This window comes from Lissotriton vulgaris, chromosome 12 (assembly GCF_964263255.1).
Source record: "Lissotriton vulgaris chromosome 12, aLisVul1.2, whole genome shotgun sequence".
In the NCBI taxonomy this organism is placed as follows: domain Eukaryota; kingdom Metazoa; phylum Chordata; class Amphibia; order Caudata; family Salamandridae; genus Lissotriton; species Lissotriton vulgaris.
The window spans coordinates 720,059,345-720,078,927 of NC_141700.1; the positions used below are offsets into that span (position 1 = coordinate 720,059,345).

The 19,583-nt window shown below is 41.2% G+C and overlaps 1 protein-coding gene across 3 annotated transcripts in view; it reads left to right on the forward strand.

Annotated features, from left to right (window-relative positions):
• Positions 1 to 19,583, forward strand: part of LOC147678117 (hydroperoxide isomerase ALOXE3-like) — a 186,462-nt gene that overhangs the window by 35,044 nt on the left and 131,835 nt on the right. For all 3 annotated transcript variants that reach the window (XM_086945973.1, XM_086945974.1, XM_086945975.1), the window contains exon 3: positions 428 to 512. In XM_086945973.1, the coding sequence (XP_086802099.1) occupies positions 428 to 512 (85 nt within the window). The remainder of the gene's footprint in view (positions 1 to 427; positions 513 to 19,583) is intronic.

Below are 19,583 nucleotides of genomic sequence, written 5' to 3' on the forward strand. Positions count from 1 at the left end.
AAGGAATTTGGGGATTGATACCCCTGACCAGTGTGTTGCTTTTGAATGGAGGTGACAGAATCAGTGGGTATGGAGGGTTTGTGGGGGATTCAGAGGGTTGTAGGAGGGAACATTTCCAGAGTCAAAGGTATCCTCTGGTTCCCAGCTTTCTGCCATCTTCCTTGGACATCATAGAGGGGCAATGCACCAGAACTTGTCCTTAGATGATTTAAATGTGTTGCTAATTAACCCTTTCCTTCTCTACCTGGGTCAGATTAACCTCACCTGTATGAGTTCTACTTTCTTACCTTTCATCCTTTTTGAGGTTGATTAAAATACAAATCCATTATTTACATCCAAGATACCTGTCACTGTGAATGTGCACTTTTCAAATAAACCTTATGTTATGTTATGAACATCAATATTCTCTTTTTTCTTTTTTGAGCAGCTAGGCTGGCCTCAGCAGAAACTCACAGCCCCCGCCTCCTAAAACAGAGACACAATGAACTGAAAGAGAGACAGCAGACATACAAGTGAGTCGTTCTATGTTATGTAAACTTACACAGCACTAAAACCTTAGAAACTGGGGTGCAACACGCCTCACTCTTTGTAGTTTATAGGAAGGACTTGTCTTCGTAAGTGAACAGAATAATACTTTCATCACTTTAATTATGGCAATTTATGCAGAAAAATCTATTAAAATAAGTACATTATAATTTAGCAAGTAGAGAGAGGATGTTTTTGAGGAGGGTGTCTTCTCTTGAGTCAACAACGTTATTCTGTGGTATTGAGCAGTTTTCTTCATGGGTAATCTGAATCACTGCATAGCAGGAACTCAGGTGGCTTAAACTCACTCCTGTGAGAGAGTCAGCCTCTCCCTCCATTCTTTTACTCCATTCCTGTGCCTACTGATCAATGTCTATAGAGCTTCATGATGGCTTCTCTTAGTAGAGAAAGGAGCAGCAATGCAGTCTTACAAATAGGCATACCGGGTGATGGTGCAGATCCCACACTGCGTTACCACACCTTGGGCACCCACTTACCCATTCCCTCTTTAAAAACCTTCTCCAAAATGCACCCATGGGTCTTTGCCTCAGCCCAACCTGAAGACACGCTCTGGCTCCATCTGGCAGTCACTGGAGAGACACATCTGTGGGCACTGAACTGGTCCTGAGTGCAATAGGGCAGTTTCAGAGTATGGGGGTGGGTCAAATAAGTGGCTGAAAAGGACAACATGTTCTGTAACTAATTTGCTGGGTTTTCACCTTCAGGTGGCTGCATACAAAATCACACACACGCACACACACACCTTACATTAAACATCAATGCAAAGTAAAGTAATCAGTGATAAATGCACTCTTCTCTGTAATGAAATATCAATTTGTTAATACCATCTCTGCAGATGTTTGTGTGTTTGCAATCAGAGAGAAACACAAGTGAATCCTGGTTAGTACAGTGAGGAATAGAGGCTTGTATATGTGCAGTGCTATGAGGTCCCAACCTGCGACTGAGAAAGCACTGTGAATATACAGAACATTAATTGAAAGTTGTTTTCTACACAGGAAAAGGTACGTGTCGCTTGAACTGTCAAGTATTTGAAAGAATGTCACCTATAAGTGCACTGAAATCATGGAAATGTCTCATATAACCAATCCTAACACATGTCAACTATGACTAATATTGTAGCTAACTGGATAATCAGATATTAGAACAAAGATCTATTCAGTCAGTCATACCAGAAATGTATGTGAAATGAAAATTACTATTTGCTCTTTCGTTTTTGACCTTTACGTCATTTTTAGGTGGAAGTAGATGACTGGGAACATGTCACCTTAATGTGCTTATTGTTTGTTCCAATGCTTTTTTAGTTCAAGCACTAACTTGGAGGGTTTGCATACCTTCTGTAGTGTTTGCTGTACTGAGAGACTGAGTGGAAGTTCAAATTCCCTCTCAATAATTCACTGCAGGCAGAGCCTGGGCTGCAAAGATCCTGCACTGGAAGTACAGTTCATAACTGCATTCCATTCCTGGGGGGTCCCTGAGGTGTCTCTGTGACCCCGTAGTGTGTTCCAAAAGTCCCTCTCTGCCTGTTCGTCTGTGTCTGAATATTATGCATGGATAAAGAATGGAAAAATTGCATGAGGTCAATTCTTGTGCATTGCAAATTAGGCAGCATACACATCTCTCAAAATGTGTGCTGCACAAAGTGTATGACAGGAGCCAGGCAAGCATCTGTGACCCCTTCTGTAATACCAAAGTGTTCTGGGGCACATACATTTGACATCAGGTGCACATATGCAACACAGCATCTGATGACTGTTGCCCAATGTATTCATGTGCCATACTGTAAAATCAATTAAGGAACAAGTTAGACTCATGTGAACTTTTCTAGGATTGGCTAGTGCAGCAGCCTGATACAGAATAAATATTCACTATATATCTTTTCTGGACACTATGTATAGAGATATTAGAAATGTTATTTGGCAGTTTTGATTTAGAGTCCTTGGTGGTTCTCAAGGTGATAAACTTACACAAAATACAAGTGAAAACTAGTGCAAAACATGGTAATAGGTAAATATTTGCCACAGTCTGTTGGTTCTCTTACATAGGTATCCGTGATACAACTATTGACAGTATGTAATTAAGGGCCTAATGTATATATTGGCACAGAGGGTAATTCATCGCAACAGTGACAGAGTTCCCTCCACACCAATATAGTGGTGTGCCCATCACATTTACATGCAGGTGGAGCTTAGGGTGAATCACTGTGGAGAATACTGTGTCCCTACTGTGATTAATCCCGCCAAATAGCCCTGGGGAGTAAGGGTCATCAGAGAAATGGCTACATGCCCACCCATTTTTTTACTGTTTCTTACTGCCAGGTAAAACCCCTGGTAAGGAACAGATAAATCATTATAATGCTCTCCCCGCCATTGGAGAAGACCCCTATGGCGAAGTGAGTATAATATTTTTTCTGTTCAAAAAGAAAATCTTGTATCAGGAATTTCTTTTTGAAAAGAAAAATGAAATACTGTGTGCCACATGTTTGCATCTGGCTGATGCAGCCCCATAGCAGAGAGTAAAATGCATTGACAGGAATTGGTGTCAAGGTGGTTTCTGTCAATGCTTTGATAAATGACTGCCTGCCTGGCGGTCATTTTTAAATCTGGTGAGAGGTCCTTCCACCAGGGCAACAGAGTAATTGACTCTATTGCCCTATTGGATTATGGGCCATCCACCAGGATTAATATTAGACCCTTATTCTCCACAGCAGTCATTCTACCATCATGTTATGATCCGCCTGTGCCATAGGGTTTTCCATTCTTCAAAAACAAAAACAGACAAATCTTATCCTAGCAGTTATCCTGACAAAATGTTGCCAATGTGCCTGACTGAAGATTTGTCTATGCTATTAAGCACACTAATAAGTTATGTCTGTGTAGCAGGGCTACACCAGATTAAGGAAAGCCCCTTGTGTACTCATCTCTGTGGCTGCCATCAAACTCTGTTTTCATTTTCTGTTTGATGCATGCTGAATTTTTCACCTGATGAGTATCATCAATGGTCCAGAGTCCCAACTCATTTGGGCATTCTGTTCCATTCTTGGCTATATTTCTGACTGTATATACAGTAGTTACATCACCTCACCCAAAAACAAACAAATTAAAATGTAACCTTTTGAATTAAACTCTCATTCAAATTGTTAAACTGTATGCCAGTCAAGTCAAGTCAAAGTACCTTCATTCGGTTCCAAGAAGAAACCATAAACGTTTAAAAGCCAACATTACAAATTAGTATTCCCCATGACCTCTTTACATAACAGCATAAGAACTATTAAAGCGCAGAGATACTCCTGTTGGAGTCGATTCCAGCGCTATATAAACTCGCAAATAAATAAAAATAAATTCATAAAATTCAATCATATAATCCATAGTACAAAGCACAAGAACATTATAAATTAGTATTTCCGTCGCCTCTGTACATAGCAGCGAGGTAACTATTAAAATTAATTTATAAAATTCAATTATATAAATCCATAGTACAAAGCGCATGCCACTACAGCAAATCATGACCCCCATCCTACAATTTCATAAGTACTTAGGTTGTGTATAAGGTTACAGCATTCATATTCGTATGCTATGACTCATAACGTTTCCTAATAACCATTGCGACTTTAATATAATTAGAAACCATGGTACATATGAGAGCGGTGGCCAGAGAGTGCAGATAATCCAAACCTTCAATATAAGAACATGGCCTAATTTCTCTTAAAAGTGGGGCTAAAGATTTAACCCTAGTCTCTTTATAAAAGGGGCAAAAAAGCGTAAAGTGCACAGTGCTTTGGACTGCCAAATTATCGCAAGGGCAAGGCGTAGGTTTATCGGCCCATCCCCATTGCATGGGAAGGCCACTAAAAAGTGCAGAGTATGCAAACAAAATCTCATTAGATAAAATCGTGCCTATACGTTTATAGTAAATGTTAAATAAAATTCCTGCTGTGCAGGGAATAAACATGGAAGACTTGTCGACTCGGGTTGTGAGTGGCGAGTATTTACCCCTGAGTAAGGTGCTTCTTTTATGATGGCTTTTGCATTTTTTTGATGACTAGTTGGATCTCCCAGGCCTAACTCATGGAGTTTATCGCTTATAAATCGGAGCCAAGGGATTGATAATGTTCCGTCTAGGTTTATGCAATCTTTAAGTTCCTCCCTTAAGAACGTTAACTCCTCAGACAGCCAAATGTTTGCCCGTAAGAGCAAGGGGGCCAAGACTATACGATCCTCTAGAAATTCAAGCCCCAGCTCTCGGTGACAGAAAAACATGGGGGTGCTATTTGGGGTCATCAGTACCCTTTTTATGAATTTGTTCATAAAAAGGGTACTTTAATGATTTAATACTTTAATGATAACCCCAGACCCCTGACCCGTATGTTGCAACAGACAAACATTTGGCTTTATGGAGGGCAACCAGCTCGGTCAATGGCTTGTTGCCCAGCTTACAGGCAAAACAGAAAAGCTCCTCCACAACCCTGCCAACATGATGCACCCTTGCAGTAACAAGTGGTTCCCAATCATCTAATTGTTAGAAATATTCCCTAGATAATTAAAATTATTCAAATGATCAATTCTCTTCTCCCTTACAGCAAACTTTCGAAGTTTGGTTGTTTTGGGTCCACATCACATAGCGTATGATTTAAAAAAAATGTACTTTTAGGTCAAGAGCCAGCATAAAATCTGTAAAAGCATTAAGTTATTTTTGAAGGCCATTTGCTGTCAGGGCATTTAACACAGTGTCATCCACATAAGAAAGTAGAGGGACCGGAGTGCCCCCAATTTGTGGGCAGTCAATTTCCTTATGTACTAAAAAAAAGCCTCTAAGCTATTGGTACAAATTAAAAATAGAATATAATGCACCCCTGCCAAACAACTTCTGTGGAGACTATAGGCCTGGTATTTTTTCCCTTGTGGGCTGTATTTTATGGTAACCGTGGTAGAAATGTGAAGCCTGCACAGAAGGGGAATTAAACCTTTTTCGACACCCATTTTCCTCATACGTGCCCACAACTTTTCTCGATTTACGATTTACTGGTTTTCTCTATACCTGGCCATGAAGGCCAGGTGGAGAGAACCCCTCCTAACTTTTATCTCATTTCCCATGCTCAGGGACACATTAAGGCACTGCTCTGTTGTTCCCATTCCCCTCCTAAAGATACATTGCGTTTTTGCCATGACCCCTGTATTGGTTGCCCAGGTCTCAAGTCGGACAATAACAACCCTCCCCAACAACTTCTCAGTGGCGTCAATAAGGGAGAATGGTCTATAACAGGCAGGGTCATTCCTATTACCTTTTTTGAGCACTGGAACCACAATGGCCTCCTTCCAAGTTGCTGAGATAAGGCCAATCACCATGGCTTTAAAGACATTCATCAATACCTGAGCCCACAATTTAGGAATATTTTTAAACACATCTAACGGGACTACATCAGGACCTGGTACTTTCATGCATATTCTCTTCACTTTGGCCTCCTCAACCTCAACAGCTGAGATTGATGTACTTAATTGGGAAGCCAATATTGAGTCTGAGAGGAAATCCCCACTATCACCTCTGGCTCGTGGTCGTTTGGATTAAATATGACTGAATAGTGAGTTACCCAGGCATCCCCCAAAATCCGTAAATCCAGCTGTCTCACCTCTTCAGTAGAAAGAGGGTGATTGATAATGTCCCAGAAACTTTTGAAGTCTTTGAGGGAATTAGCTCTCTCTAAATCCTCCCAGGCTAGGCTCCTCAGTTCTTCTTTCCTTCATCTGACTGTACTTTTATAAGCCTTCCTTTTCTTTTTTTTATTTAGGGCTTATTACAAGGGTTAGCATGGAGGGTCATTTTAGAATCTTTTGAGCTCTAGATCAATCCATTTTAAACCACTGTGGACCAGATGTAGGAAAATTCAAATTTGCGAGTCCTTAATAGTGAATTTTACTGATTCGCTATTAAGGACTCTCAAAATTGAAGGTAGGTAGGAATATTTGCGATTCCTTAATATTCCTTAGCAAGAGCTATATCAAGCGTGTCAGGGTGTCAAAAGGACACCATGTTGCACCCCTGAAATTCGCATGTGAGCACATGCGGCGCACATGCATGCCCTAAGGGCATGGATGTGTGCCACATGGCACTTTTGAAAAAAGCGCTTTTTTAAACGAAATCGCTAATTACCACCAACTTGAAATTGGTGGTAATTAGTGATTCCTTAAGGCTGAAGTGCACTTTTTTTTGTGCTACTTACATTGCATTTAAGGAATCGCAATTTCAGATTCCTTATTCCAATTCCTTATTTTGCAAGTAGGTTTTAACTCACCTACATTGCTCTCAGCCAAATACCGGTCGGTAACGCAGAAATTCTGCGAAATTATGCGTTACCGCTCAGTATTTTGCCGCCTACATCTGGCCCCTAACCTCCTGAGGATCCCTATTCTTAATTAATTTGGTCAAGTTTTTTGCTACATCCGTGCAAATCAATTCAAATTTGAGGATGACCTCAGCAGGAGGGGAATTATATTCAAGACACCACATAATCGAGTCTTGGTTAGCTGTGATCATTTTTGCCTCAAATTGGGAAGGGTTTATTTTTTTTTTTACAGTTTAGTCTCACTTCTTTATTGGAGTTATAATGGATCAAGCGACCATCACCTTTTCCTGTCTGAGCTAATATACTAAGAAAGGCTATGAGGGGGTTATGGTCACTCGCATTATTTGGTTCAACCTCAAAGTCTCCAACAAGCAGCAAGATCTTCAGTGAAATAAACATAAAATCAATAAAACTTTCCCTGCCACCTACAACATAAGTGGGGCACTGTAAAGAGGGACTAATAACTACATTGTTAATGAGGGCTAGTTCATTCTCGATGATGATAGAGCTTAATTCCTCATCCTGTGGGGTGTGAAAAAGTGTGGCTGATCCCCTGTATCCTCCATCCCACAAACTCGGTTAGATCTTTATGGGCAGGTAAAGCTATTAAAATCCTCCACCCATAGAATGCATAACATTTGCCATTTCCCAGAAATGTTGTTGATTTCCACCTGTAGTGCCTTGATGACATGACTATTGCTTTGGTCGAAAATATTATAGTACAAGTTCACCACTGGTAGCTTAACTTGTATCATATTAGAAACCATAATCAGTTGATACCATGGTGATGTACTAACAACAAAGGTTTTTATATTTAACTGAAATAACAATACCAACTCACCTTTTGCCCGCCCTGCTGTCGAAGGTGTTGCGTGGACCGCGAAGGCTCAGTAACCAACCATCACAATATCTTTCTTGTGCCACTTCTCTTGGAGGCAAATTATGTCAAAGCCCCTGATATATTTTAACCATGCCTCATCTGTCAGTTTGGGGCGAATTCCTGCAATATTCCATGAGATGATTTTAAGTGATGATGTGGTATGTCCCTGTTTCGCCAATCCCACAGATGCATTATTGGTGGCAAGCATTATAACCGGGTTGGCAGACCTGGCCCCTCCCCACCAGGTAAACCATTCAAAGTTAGATTAGTAGACAGGGGACAGTTTTCAGATATACCTCAGCTCTTGGTGGTACTGATTAATTTGATACCAAGTGAGTCTACGGGATCCATGCTACCAAGTTCATCAACATGTGATCCACCCCGTTGGATGCTACGATGCAGACCTTTCTCCTCATTACTACTGAGTGTCCCCATAGCCCAGTCAGTATGCTATTTTACTAAATCCACTATGTGAACCATTCTCACTGCCAGTGCATGGCGACCTGCTGGACTGCATTTGCGGGGACACCCTGGGCACAGGAAGGCAGGCATCTGTGCATAGTCTGTCATTACGTTGCCACCACCTGGCCTCAGGGGAGGGCTTGACACTTGGACTTTATAATTACACCACTATAAACTGTTCTTAGATGCAAAATACTGGTCACCCAGCTTAGGGCATCGAAGTATTAGGTAGTAGTTACTACTGGCCATGCACTCCATCAGTTTGGCTCTGAGTGTCTTGCAAGCTCTGGGCTAGTCTTAGGGACTCCTTGATTAAGGATTTTGATTCCAGAACTGTTCCTTAGGCTGCATAGTACTTACCACTTCCTCCACCTTCAGGGACCATTCTTCACAATTGTGTAATATCCGGCGGAAGCCTTACTGTCTGTAAACCTTACTGTATTCATCAAGAAAGCTCGCTCCACCATGTCATGCTATTAGTCTGTCGTCATATCAAATTTGTATTTGATTTGATTTTTAGCAATATTTCCTTGTAGGGTGCCTGCAAAGGGAGTTTGTCTGGTAGACACAAAAGCTGCTGGGCTCACTTGTAGGCCCTGTCTCCTGCCTACCTTGCAGACAATAATTTTACATTAAGTCAGACAATCGGTTGGCAGAATTATTAGGAATATCTTATCACATGCAGGTCACAGTCAGCTAGTCATTTCTATTACTGAGAAGTTCATCTCAGCAGACTTTACCCTTGCCTCTCCACAGTAGCCTCTCTCACTCAAGGCTTCTTCCCAGAAGCTCTCCGGGAAGGCCAAATCCTCCCATTCATAAAGAAACATATAGTAGAACCGAATATATGACGTTACAATGCAAAAAAATACAATGCATGCCTTTCCAATGCGGGTTTTACATCGCAACTACCTTTACAACGCCTGATTATACAACCATGCCATTACAACGCATTTTTAGAAACTACCTTTACAACGCATTCCATATATAAAACTTTATAAATAAATAAATAAATTACAACGAATACCATTACAATGCATACCATTACAACGCGTAATACTTTTAGGGTAACAGTGGGGTAAGTGTTGGATAGTGAAGGGGTAAAAAATACTATTCCCACTCCAGTGAGTGCAACAGAAGGGTAAGTGTTGGATAGTGTTGGGGTAAATATTACTATTCTCATGTACCCCCAAACCCATACCCACCCTAAAACTCCCTTACTTACCTTATAATGCATTGTAATGGCATGTGTTGTAATGGTATGCATTGTAATGGCATGCATTGTAATGGTATGCATTGTAATGGTAAGCATTGTAATGGCATGTGTTGTAGTGACATGGGTTGTAATGTCTGTGTTGTAATGGCTTGTGATGTAAATGCAGTCGTGTTGTAACCGCTGCATTGTAAAGTAATATGTTGTAATGACTGCGTTGTAATGGTTGTTGCCCACTAGAACCTGATGTCTACGCCAACTACAGGTTCATCACTCACTTATAATTCATCGACAAGATCATTTAAAAGGTGTCTTAGTTCAGATTCAAGATCATATAAATCCTAATCATCTCCTGCAAGACTAACAGTCTGGCCTCCGCTCATGCAGCAGCACAATGACTGCAACGTTACACATCATAAATGATAGATGCCCTCTTGACCACAGACGAAGATTACACCAGCCTCTTGATATTACTGGATCTTCCAGCTGCCTTTAATAAAGTTAACCATTGCACCCACAGGTGCCCCCCAGAGCTTCAAATCAGATTCACGAGCAATGACCTTAACTGGTTCTCCTCTTACCTTTTCAACTGACACAGGTTTGTTCATAAGGACACCTCCAGGTCACTAAAAGTCCCTATCATCTCATGGCTCCAAACAATCCCCTGTCATCTTCAACCTTTAAATGGAGCCGCGTAGTGCTCTATTATTAAATAACAGCATCAACATTCATCAATAATATGCAACTCTACTTGAAAGTCTCCTCTGCTTCAGACATCAAGAAACCTGAAACACTGCTGAAGCTCAGCTCAACCAAGACAGGGTTCCTGTTATTTCCCATGAACAATAAATAGTGTTAATGAGTCCTAAGTTAATTAGTGAGCAGGTCTGTTGCAGAAAACGGAGAGTCCACACTTATAAGTAATTAGACAATAAACCACTAACTTTAAGGAAGGGCTGGAGACAATTATCTTGATCAAAGACTTATTCAATAGTCAAAGACATCATTACAGAAAGCCAGAAGATAATTAAAATGTTGCTATTGCTGAGCCCGGTAGCCTTGAAGATATAAATTCTGAAGAATTATGGTGACAGTGCCTTTGAGAGGCTGGCTCAGTATATTATGGTCAGTTACATATGTGGATACCCTTCACTGATCCAGACAACCTTTATGGTGATTTTAGTGGTCTTAGACAACAGTAGAAAGATCTCGAAGTGGTAGCTGTGGAGGGCTGCCTTCAGGAGTGTAAAGCAGCTTGTTTTACCAGAATCCAATCTTATAGGTATAGATTAAAAGAAAAAGAACCACAAAGTGTATTCATAAAAATATGTATGTGTTATAAGACACTCACTAACAAATACAGATATCTCCTAGCCGGAGATATACACAATGCACACAAACTTTGCAGTAAAAACAGGTAAGTAGCACAGAATACGGTAAACAGACATAATATCGAGTCCAAAATATCGATTGGACAAAATATCGAGTAAAAAATATAGACTGGACAAAATATAGACTAGACAAAATATAGACAACAAAAATATCGACTAATATCGACTAGAATAGCCAAAATATCGAATCAAAAATATAGACTAGACATAATATAGAGTAGAAAAAATATAGACAACAAAAATATCGAAAATAAGGTAAGTTAATTATATTTAATAATATTTGAGTAATATAAATCTGTAGCGGGTTGTGGGTTTATAGGGGAATAGGGTGGGAAGTAATTTAATTATAATTAATTAATTATGTAAATTTAATCTAATTGTTAATTAAATAATAATTGGTAAATAGTTAAAATATAATAGTTAATTAATTAAAAATTATTAATTGATAAATAATTAATTTTTAGTAATTTATTTTCTGTAGCGAGTTGTGTGTTTATAGGGGAATAGGGTGGGATGTAATTTCATTATAATTAATTAATTACGTAAATTTAATCTAATTGTTAATTAATTAATAATTGGTAAATAATTAAAATATAATAGTTAATTAATTAAAAATCATTAATTGATAAATAATAAATTTTTAGTAATTTATTTTCTGTAGCAGGGTTGTGTGTTTATAGGGGAATAGGGTGGGAAGTAATTTAATTATAATTAATTAATTATGTAAATTTAATCTAATTGTTAATTAAATAATAATTGGTAAATAATTAAAATATAATTGGTAATTAATTTAAAATAAATAATTGATAAATATTTAATTTTTTTAAATTTATTTTCTGTAGCGGGTTGTGTGTTTATAGGGTTCAGGGTCAGTTTTCAGTTTTTGGGTAAAGGGGTATTTTTAGGGTTCAGGGTCAGTTTTCAGTTCTTGGGTAAAGGGGTATTTTTAGGGTTCAGGGTCAGTTTTCAGTTTTTGGGTAAAGGGGTATTTTTAGGGTTCAGGGTCAGTTTTCAGTTTTTGGGTAAAGGGGTATGTTTAGGGTTCAGGGTCAGTTTTCAGTTTTTGGGTAAAGGGGTATTTTTACGGTTCAGGGTCAGTTTTCAGTTTTTGGGTTAAGGGGTATTTTTAGGGTTTAGGGTCAGTTTTCAGTTTTTGGGTAAAGGGGTATTTTTAGGGTTCAGGGTCAGTTTTCAGTTTTTGGGTAAAGGGGTATTTTTAGGGTTCAGGGTCAGTTTTGGGTTTTTTGGTAAAGGGGTATTTTTAGGGTTCAGGGTCAGTTTTGGGTTTTTGGGGTACAGGGATATTTTTAGGGTTCAGGGTCAGTTTTGGGTTTTTGGGGTACAGGCGTACGCTTTCTCTACTGTAGCACCCACTGGAGTGGGAATAGTAATTTTTACCCCTACGCTATCCAACGATCTCTGTAATGTAGCACCCACTGGAGTGGTTACATTAAATTTAAACCTTTTGCTGTGCCATGGTAAATATATTCTATATGTTTTATTAATAACATGTATTTATATATATATGTATTATTATTATTAATTTTTAAATTTACATTAATTATGTAATAATGTTACATTTATTTAATAATTTTAACAATGTTTATATTAAATATATGTATTATTATAATAGTTTTAACTTATTTTAAAGACATAAAAAAATCGATATTTTGACAGTCTATATTTTTAACACTCGATATTTTAAAGTCGATATTTTTGTACTTACCTTAGTGAAGATAGAAAGTCGATATTATGTCCCTCGATATTTTGTCATCGATATTTTGGGAACTCGATATTTTGGTAGTAGATATTATTTCAGTGATCCACAGAATACGTAGTAGAAACAGGTAAGTAGCCCAGAATACACAGTGGTCACTAGGGGGGGGGGGGAACAAACCATATACTAAAATAGTGGTATGAAAACCACAGCTCAAGTCAAGACAATACTCAGAGGATGTAGAATCGCTTGGGACCCCAGGAACCACCCAAAGCGCGCACCTAGAAGCCCACGGAGGTCATGTGCATTGTAGGAACACAACTGGGTTCTCCATACACATCAAAGTGTAAGTTACGGTAGCAATTTTCAAGAAGAAGAACCCTTTCTAGTTGACCCTGTGGAAAACAGGAGGGTGGAGAGCCATCCCACCCGTGGATACCTTGGGAACTGGATTACCTGCCCCTGGGGAGCCGAGTGCATAGGTGTGAAGTGGCATCAGAGACTGCCACCAAACCCAATTGAGGACTTCAGGAAGATGCCGGGAAAAGGTGAAAGTGTCCGGTGAAACCCAAAGGTAAATTCAAGTGGAGATTTACCTGAATGCAGAGGGGACAGAGTCCATGCCACTTGGAAGTGATCGGGAGGCACGGAAGACGAATGCCCAACAATGTTGGGTGTTGTAAAAGAGGTAACGGGCTCTTGGCACTGCAGTTGTGAGGACCAGGTGATGCTGTAGAAGAGAAGAAAAAACAATGTTATCCCGAGCACTCTTTAAACCATATTCATCCAAGTTTTGAAATTTACAGGCAGGTACCCTCGTCGCCGCACGTAGCCAAAACGTGCCTTTACAAATCAATCAAGTATTGAGGTTAGAAACACTAGCCTCTAGACTGGGCGCCAAATTCACAACAGAAACGTTGTTTTCTCTTTAAAGTTCAAATGTGTTTATTCAGTTCATCCAATTTTTTAAATCCATTCACTTATGCAACATTACATTGTCTTCCTTGCCAACATAATCACCTTCTTATGTCGCAATGTTATTAGTACAATAATCCACTTAATCGTGACACCCAATGCATTTCGGGTCAAACAAAACCATGACCCTTCGTCAGGGGTGAGCATTCGGACGCAATCGCGCCTCCGTGGATTCTAAAGTAAAACACATTTGAACTTTAAAGAGAAAACGATGTTTCCGTTGTGAATTTGTCGCCCAGTCTAGAAGCTAGTGTTTCTAACCTCAATACTTGATTGAGCTGTAGAAGAGAAGACCAGGAGCCATTCATGAGCTGCCCCATGTTGGATGTCGAGAGTTGAGGGGTCGGTGTCCGGTGGAAGCACCAACAAGCCGTGGCATCTGCAAATAACATGGAAGTAGAAGAAAGAGCAACGTTGGGACCAGCAAGGTCCAGGAGACTTGCCACAACCTTGGAAGGCAGGGCAGGCCCTGCACAATCAGGTGAGCCCAAAAGAATTCAAAAGTAACCCTCAAGAGAACCCACAGGCTGGAGGCACTGGAGTCACAGAGGACCTCAAACAGCTTACCAAAGATGCAGGCCCACAGTGCAAGTGATGCAGTGAGGATGAAGATCTTGGTCGCTGGAGTTGCTTAAGGCTGGTGCTACTAGGATCCCACAGATCTTGGTGGAATAAAGTCAACAAGCCTTTGCAACTGCAAGTCAATGTGGTGCACAAGGGTTCAGTTCCTGCCCCTCTGACCATGGGAGACTGGCCTCAAACTTGGTGAGTGGACAGGGCAGGCCTCGCAGAATGCGACGAACCACAAACTGTGTCGCTGACCCTTCCAGACTCCGTTGGAGCTCAAGATCAGCAGACCAGTCAGCTTATTTGTGGTGCCTAAAGATGCAGGAAAGTGACTCCTTCACTTCAAGGGAGATTCTTTCAGGTGTCATGGATGTACACAGGCCCTGGACGGGTTCCTGTATGGAGCACAGGCAAAGATGTTGCAACAGACAAGCAGAGCAAAGAGATCAGTAGCAGCAGGAGTCTTCCAGGTTGCAGCCTTGATGCCCAGAGTGAAGTTCAGCAAAGTACAGAGGGCCCAGATGGTCGAAGTTGAAGTGGTGCCTGAATTGCATTGTGTCACACGACAAATCTAAGGACCCACCCACAGGTAAACACTTAAGTGCCATAAGAAAAGGGTTGGGATGATACAGGGGTCCCTCCCTAAGGAGGGGCTGAACAAGGGGGAGGATACTTCCCTGTAGTTTTTTCAGTTTCACACCAGAGCGGGAGTCAACGGCTCCCTGAACTGGTTTGAACTGGACTAAGCATGGAGGGCACCAAATGTGCTTTGCATACAGACTATGTGGCCATGGCAAGTGCTCCCACCCTGCCCCAATACATTAAACTCCCTGTGTCAAAATGCCTATTGTTCTGCCTTCTCCTGCTCAAGCTTGGCTCAGCAGCAGGAGAGCAAAATCGTGTCTCTGGTCAGCAGCAGCCTTGTTGTGCTGTCTGAGTCTAGAAGACTGGTACTGGGAGGACTGGGGACCTAACGGAGGGCCTTTACAGTGCTTGTTATCATACCTCCTACACTGTTAACGGTGTGCAAGTATGATTCCAACATGTTTGATACTAAATAGGACAGGGTTCGTTACAGCCAGAGTTGAGATGGTCATCGCGTAGTGACGCAGTGCCCCTCTATATGTTATATGGCTTTTCTCCCTTACAACCCGGGAGAATGGAGTCAGAAGGCTGTAGGGGTGTCCTGCTCATGTAGTGGCACCCTCACACTTAGAACTGAGGACCCTGCCCTGAGGATAGAGAAGGCTGTAGGGGTGACTTATAGGTTTTAAGCACAGTGACCTTAGATATAGGGAACCCTATATCTCTTGTAAGTGGTGTTAGATATAGGGAAACCTATATCTCTTGTAAGTGGTGCTATGGCTAGCCTGTAGTGATAGTTTGAATGGTCTCCCTTAGGTGCCATAATACATGTTTCAGCCTATGGGGGACCACTGGGGTACCAATGCCCTGGATACATTAGTACCATATACTAGGGACTGATAAGGGTACCCCAGTATCCAATCTAGGATGTACCTAAGTACTTTCCATAACAATTTAGGGGAGAAAGCAGAGAGAGTGGGGTCCTGATTAGCAGGATCCCAGTCAGACTAGTCAGAAACAGCATTACATCAATCAAAAAGTGGGGGTGAACATAGAAGCCGATCTACTTTCCTACAGTGCCTTATGGCAAGATTCAGAGGGCTAATTCTTTTGTTTCCTGTCCTTACTAAGGGGAGAAATCTGGGCCACCATTTCAGAAATGGCTGATTCACTGTGCATGTGATACATAAGGCTATAGAACAAGTAAGAGGGTAAAGGAAATATCCATCACACTTTGTCCCTGTGCTGGAGAGGGCTACAAAAGAAAGCCAGGTCCACTACCATCAGCCCGGCACCGGATCACACAACATTCACCATACAACAGCTCACTTTCAATCCACAGCACATCCGTCCAACCATAGCACAAGACACCATTCGACGCTACATCATCAAATGCTGGAACACATCATACACTACCAACTGTGCCACATCATATCAAACCATAAAATACTAAGACGCAACATACACTGCAACACTCAATATACAATGCATTTTATCACACAACATATCTCTCCCTATGTGACCATTCAGTACCACACCACTGTTCAAAATCGCATCACACTAGACAATACCATCTCAGAAAGTCATGCTGTGCATCACACAGTACTTCATGTCACACCATGCTACACATCACAGCATCATGCCTCACCTCATTATGCTAGAACACGCTCCATCACACCAAGACACATCACTCGCTGCCACAACATATCACACAAGCTGAACACTTATGAAAAGGGTACTACTGCTGCAGACGTGCTACAAATCACTTGCAAAAATAACCTAAAGTGTGTTTCACAAGCAAACATGGGTGTGCTCCAGCTAAAGATCATATGACTTGAAACCTTACTTCATAAAAAAACCAGGTTAACACAAGACCACCCTTCGTGAAAACTCTGGGTACCCCATGCGAGTGTCCCCGCCTATTGCGTCTATAAAACCGAAAAGGCAAGGCAAAAGCAAGCGCAAAACTAGTAGTCCGGACAGAAGTCAAGAGGAGGCTGCGGTAAGATGACCTAAAAGGAAAGTTAAAACCAAGAAAGGGGTTCCATCATACACTAAGATTACCCCCTCATTGAAAACGTACTATAAAGTAATGGCTACTAGTACCTCTCAGGCGCCATCTAAATCACTAAAGCCCAAGAAAACACCATCACCGGCACTGGTTTCAACCGCACAAAAGGGCATTACAAAGCAGGGTACAATGGTAGAGCAAAAGAAAAGCACTGAGGAAATAGCTAAAAACAATGGGGGGATGGACGAGATGCCAGCGGATGAAGGGGGAGAGCTGACGGCAAAATTGACCATACACCCGGACGTGCCCCTCTCCAACAAGTTCTCTGTGTTGATAGATGGTGATAGAGCCACGGGGGAGAGAAATCTTCCCCCAATTAGTCCCTTGCATACCGAACATCAGAAAAAGCCCGTAATGCCCGAGTTGCAGGGAGGGCTAGCGTGTACTGGTGCCAGTAAGTTGGCCACTAGTAAATCTGATGTGTCCTCTTCAACGCTGGCGGATATCCTTCTAACTATGAAGGAAGAAATATCAAACAGATTTACGGTTTCGGAAAGCAATCAATCAGAATTAGCTAGCCGTTTTATGACCTCTGAAGCCAACCAGGCCGCTATTCAGGCTTCATGTGAAGTTTTGGCAAAACGACTAGATGATGTCATGTTAAGGACAGAAGTGTTGGAGAAACAAGTTCCATTGATAAGGGAGTCAGTGCGCTCTACGGATGAGGTAGTGGCGAAACTAAGTGCACAAAACCGAGAGTTGAAAGAAGACATTGAGAGGCTGGAGAACCACTCGCGGCGGAATAATTTAAAAATACTCAATGTGCCAGAAGCAATGGAAGGAGCTGATTTAAAGGGCTTTGTGATATCGTTGATAAGGGGGACTGTACTGAAAGGAGATGAAACGGTTGACCCTGTGCAGGAAATTCAGAGGGTTCATCGAGATCCTTTTCGAAGGAATCCTGCCAGGCAGAAACCAAGGAAAATCCTGGTGAATTTCTTGACTTACACGGTAAAAGAGCAAATCTTATCATCAGCACTGAAAGAAATTCAATAGTTCCAACCCCTTTAATTTCCAAATAAGGTCGGACATCTCCCATGTGACGGCTAACCGACAATGGGAACTGGGGAAAAGACTGGATGGATTGAATAGTTTGGGGGTCAAGGCACGGTTAAAGTTTCCGGCACTTCTAAGGGTGATGTGGAACAACCACATGCACTTGGTCAAAACAGGGGAGGAGGCTGATGAATTGATTTTGAAAATTAAAAAAGAAAAAAAAAGCTCTAAAGGAAGTGAATGATAAGGATAGGAAGTTCTCCCCCTTCCGTATCTATAAGTGGTGTATCTTCTATTCCCCCTTATGTTGTTTTCTTTCTTTTTTTTTTTTTCCTTTTTCCTTTTTTTCTGTAGGGGGTCAAAAACCATGAATGACCAGAGCCGCTAAGAGCTGTAATATGGCGATTAATGAATAAACAGAGCATTATTGTTTAATAAATACTAAAATTGCATCTAAGAGAGAGAGCCCAGCCAAATAGGCTTAGCCTATTGGAAGGGAGGGTTCCCAATGGGGGGGCAGGGCACTGGGGGAAGGCATGTGGGGTGGGGAGAGAGGGGGAGCACAGGGTGGGGGGGCATAGGGAAAAAATCCAGAAAATTACTCATCTCACTAGTGGTATGGAATTATGCTTGTCAAGTAGTAGGAAGAATGATGGGAGAACAAAGTTTAAGGGATAAACGGACCACCTTTGTCACATGGAATGTGAATGGAATGCGATGTCCACGTAGACAGAGACTTATTCTTAAATATCTGGAAATCTCGAGTGCCCAGATCTGCCTACTACAGGAGACGCATTTGAGTGTACTCGAAAGTCGATCTATATTCTCGAAGGTTAAATGGATAAAAGATTTTGAGGTTTCGCTTCAGACAGCACACAACAGGGGAGTGGCTATACTTGTGAAACAGGGTACTTCGGCAACAGTTAGGGGGTCCACACAGATTCATCTGGGAGATGGATTGTAGTAAAGATGTTGTTGAATGGTATAGATGTTGTGTGTGCCTCCTTTTATGGCCCTAACGTACATGATCCTTCCTACATCTTGAAATTGCAATCTATATTGATGTTGGATGCATCACCGTATATTGTGGGTGGAGATTTCAAAGTGCTATTGGACCCAATAAGGGATAGATCCAACAGGAGTAATTACGTAGGGGCACCAAAGATACGGCGCACACTAAAGAATATGATCCATGATCTAGATTTGGAGGATGTGTGGAGAACTAAGCAGGGTGCAGTACAGGGACATACATTTTACAGCAAGAAATCTAAGCATGCCTCGAGGATAGATTATATGTTTACAGATAGGCACTCAATTAACGATATAAAGAAAATAGAAGTAAAGCCCAGCCTTCTATCTGACCATTCCCCTCTCCAGTTAGTCTATGTGAAAGGCGTAACGCAGACACAGTCTAGATGGACATTAAAGAGGTCTATTCTTTCTAGTACAGAGACAATACAATCTATTCAGGCTTATACAGCAGAATTTTTTCTATTTAATATGGGGTCCACTACTTTTGATTATATTTGGGACGCATATAAGGCAGGGCTCAGAGGGAAGCTTCATGCAATAGTCTGTGCCAAGAACAGATCGGAGGCAAGGGTACTTAAAGATCTTGAGATTAAAATAGGACAGTTGGAGCAGGAAAGGATGAATATACAAATCAATGAGCAGGGAAAACTCCTTCGGATCTAGAATCAGCTAAACAAACTTATAGAGGACATCTAGACATTAAATGTAAAGCTCAGTGGGATTCCAATAGGATGGATAATTTTGAATATGGGGAAAGGGCAGGAGCATTACTAGCGTGGAAATCTAGAACTGACCGTGCAAGGAATGACAT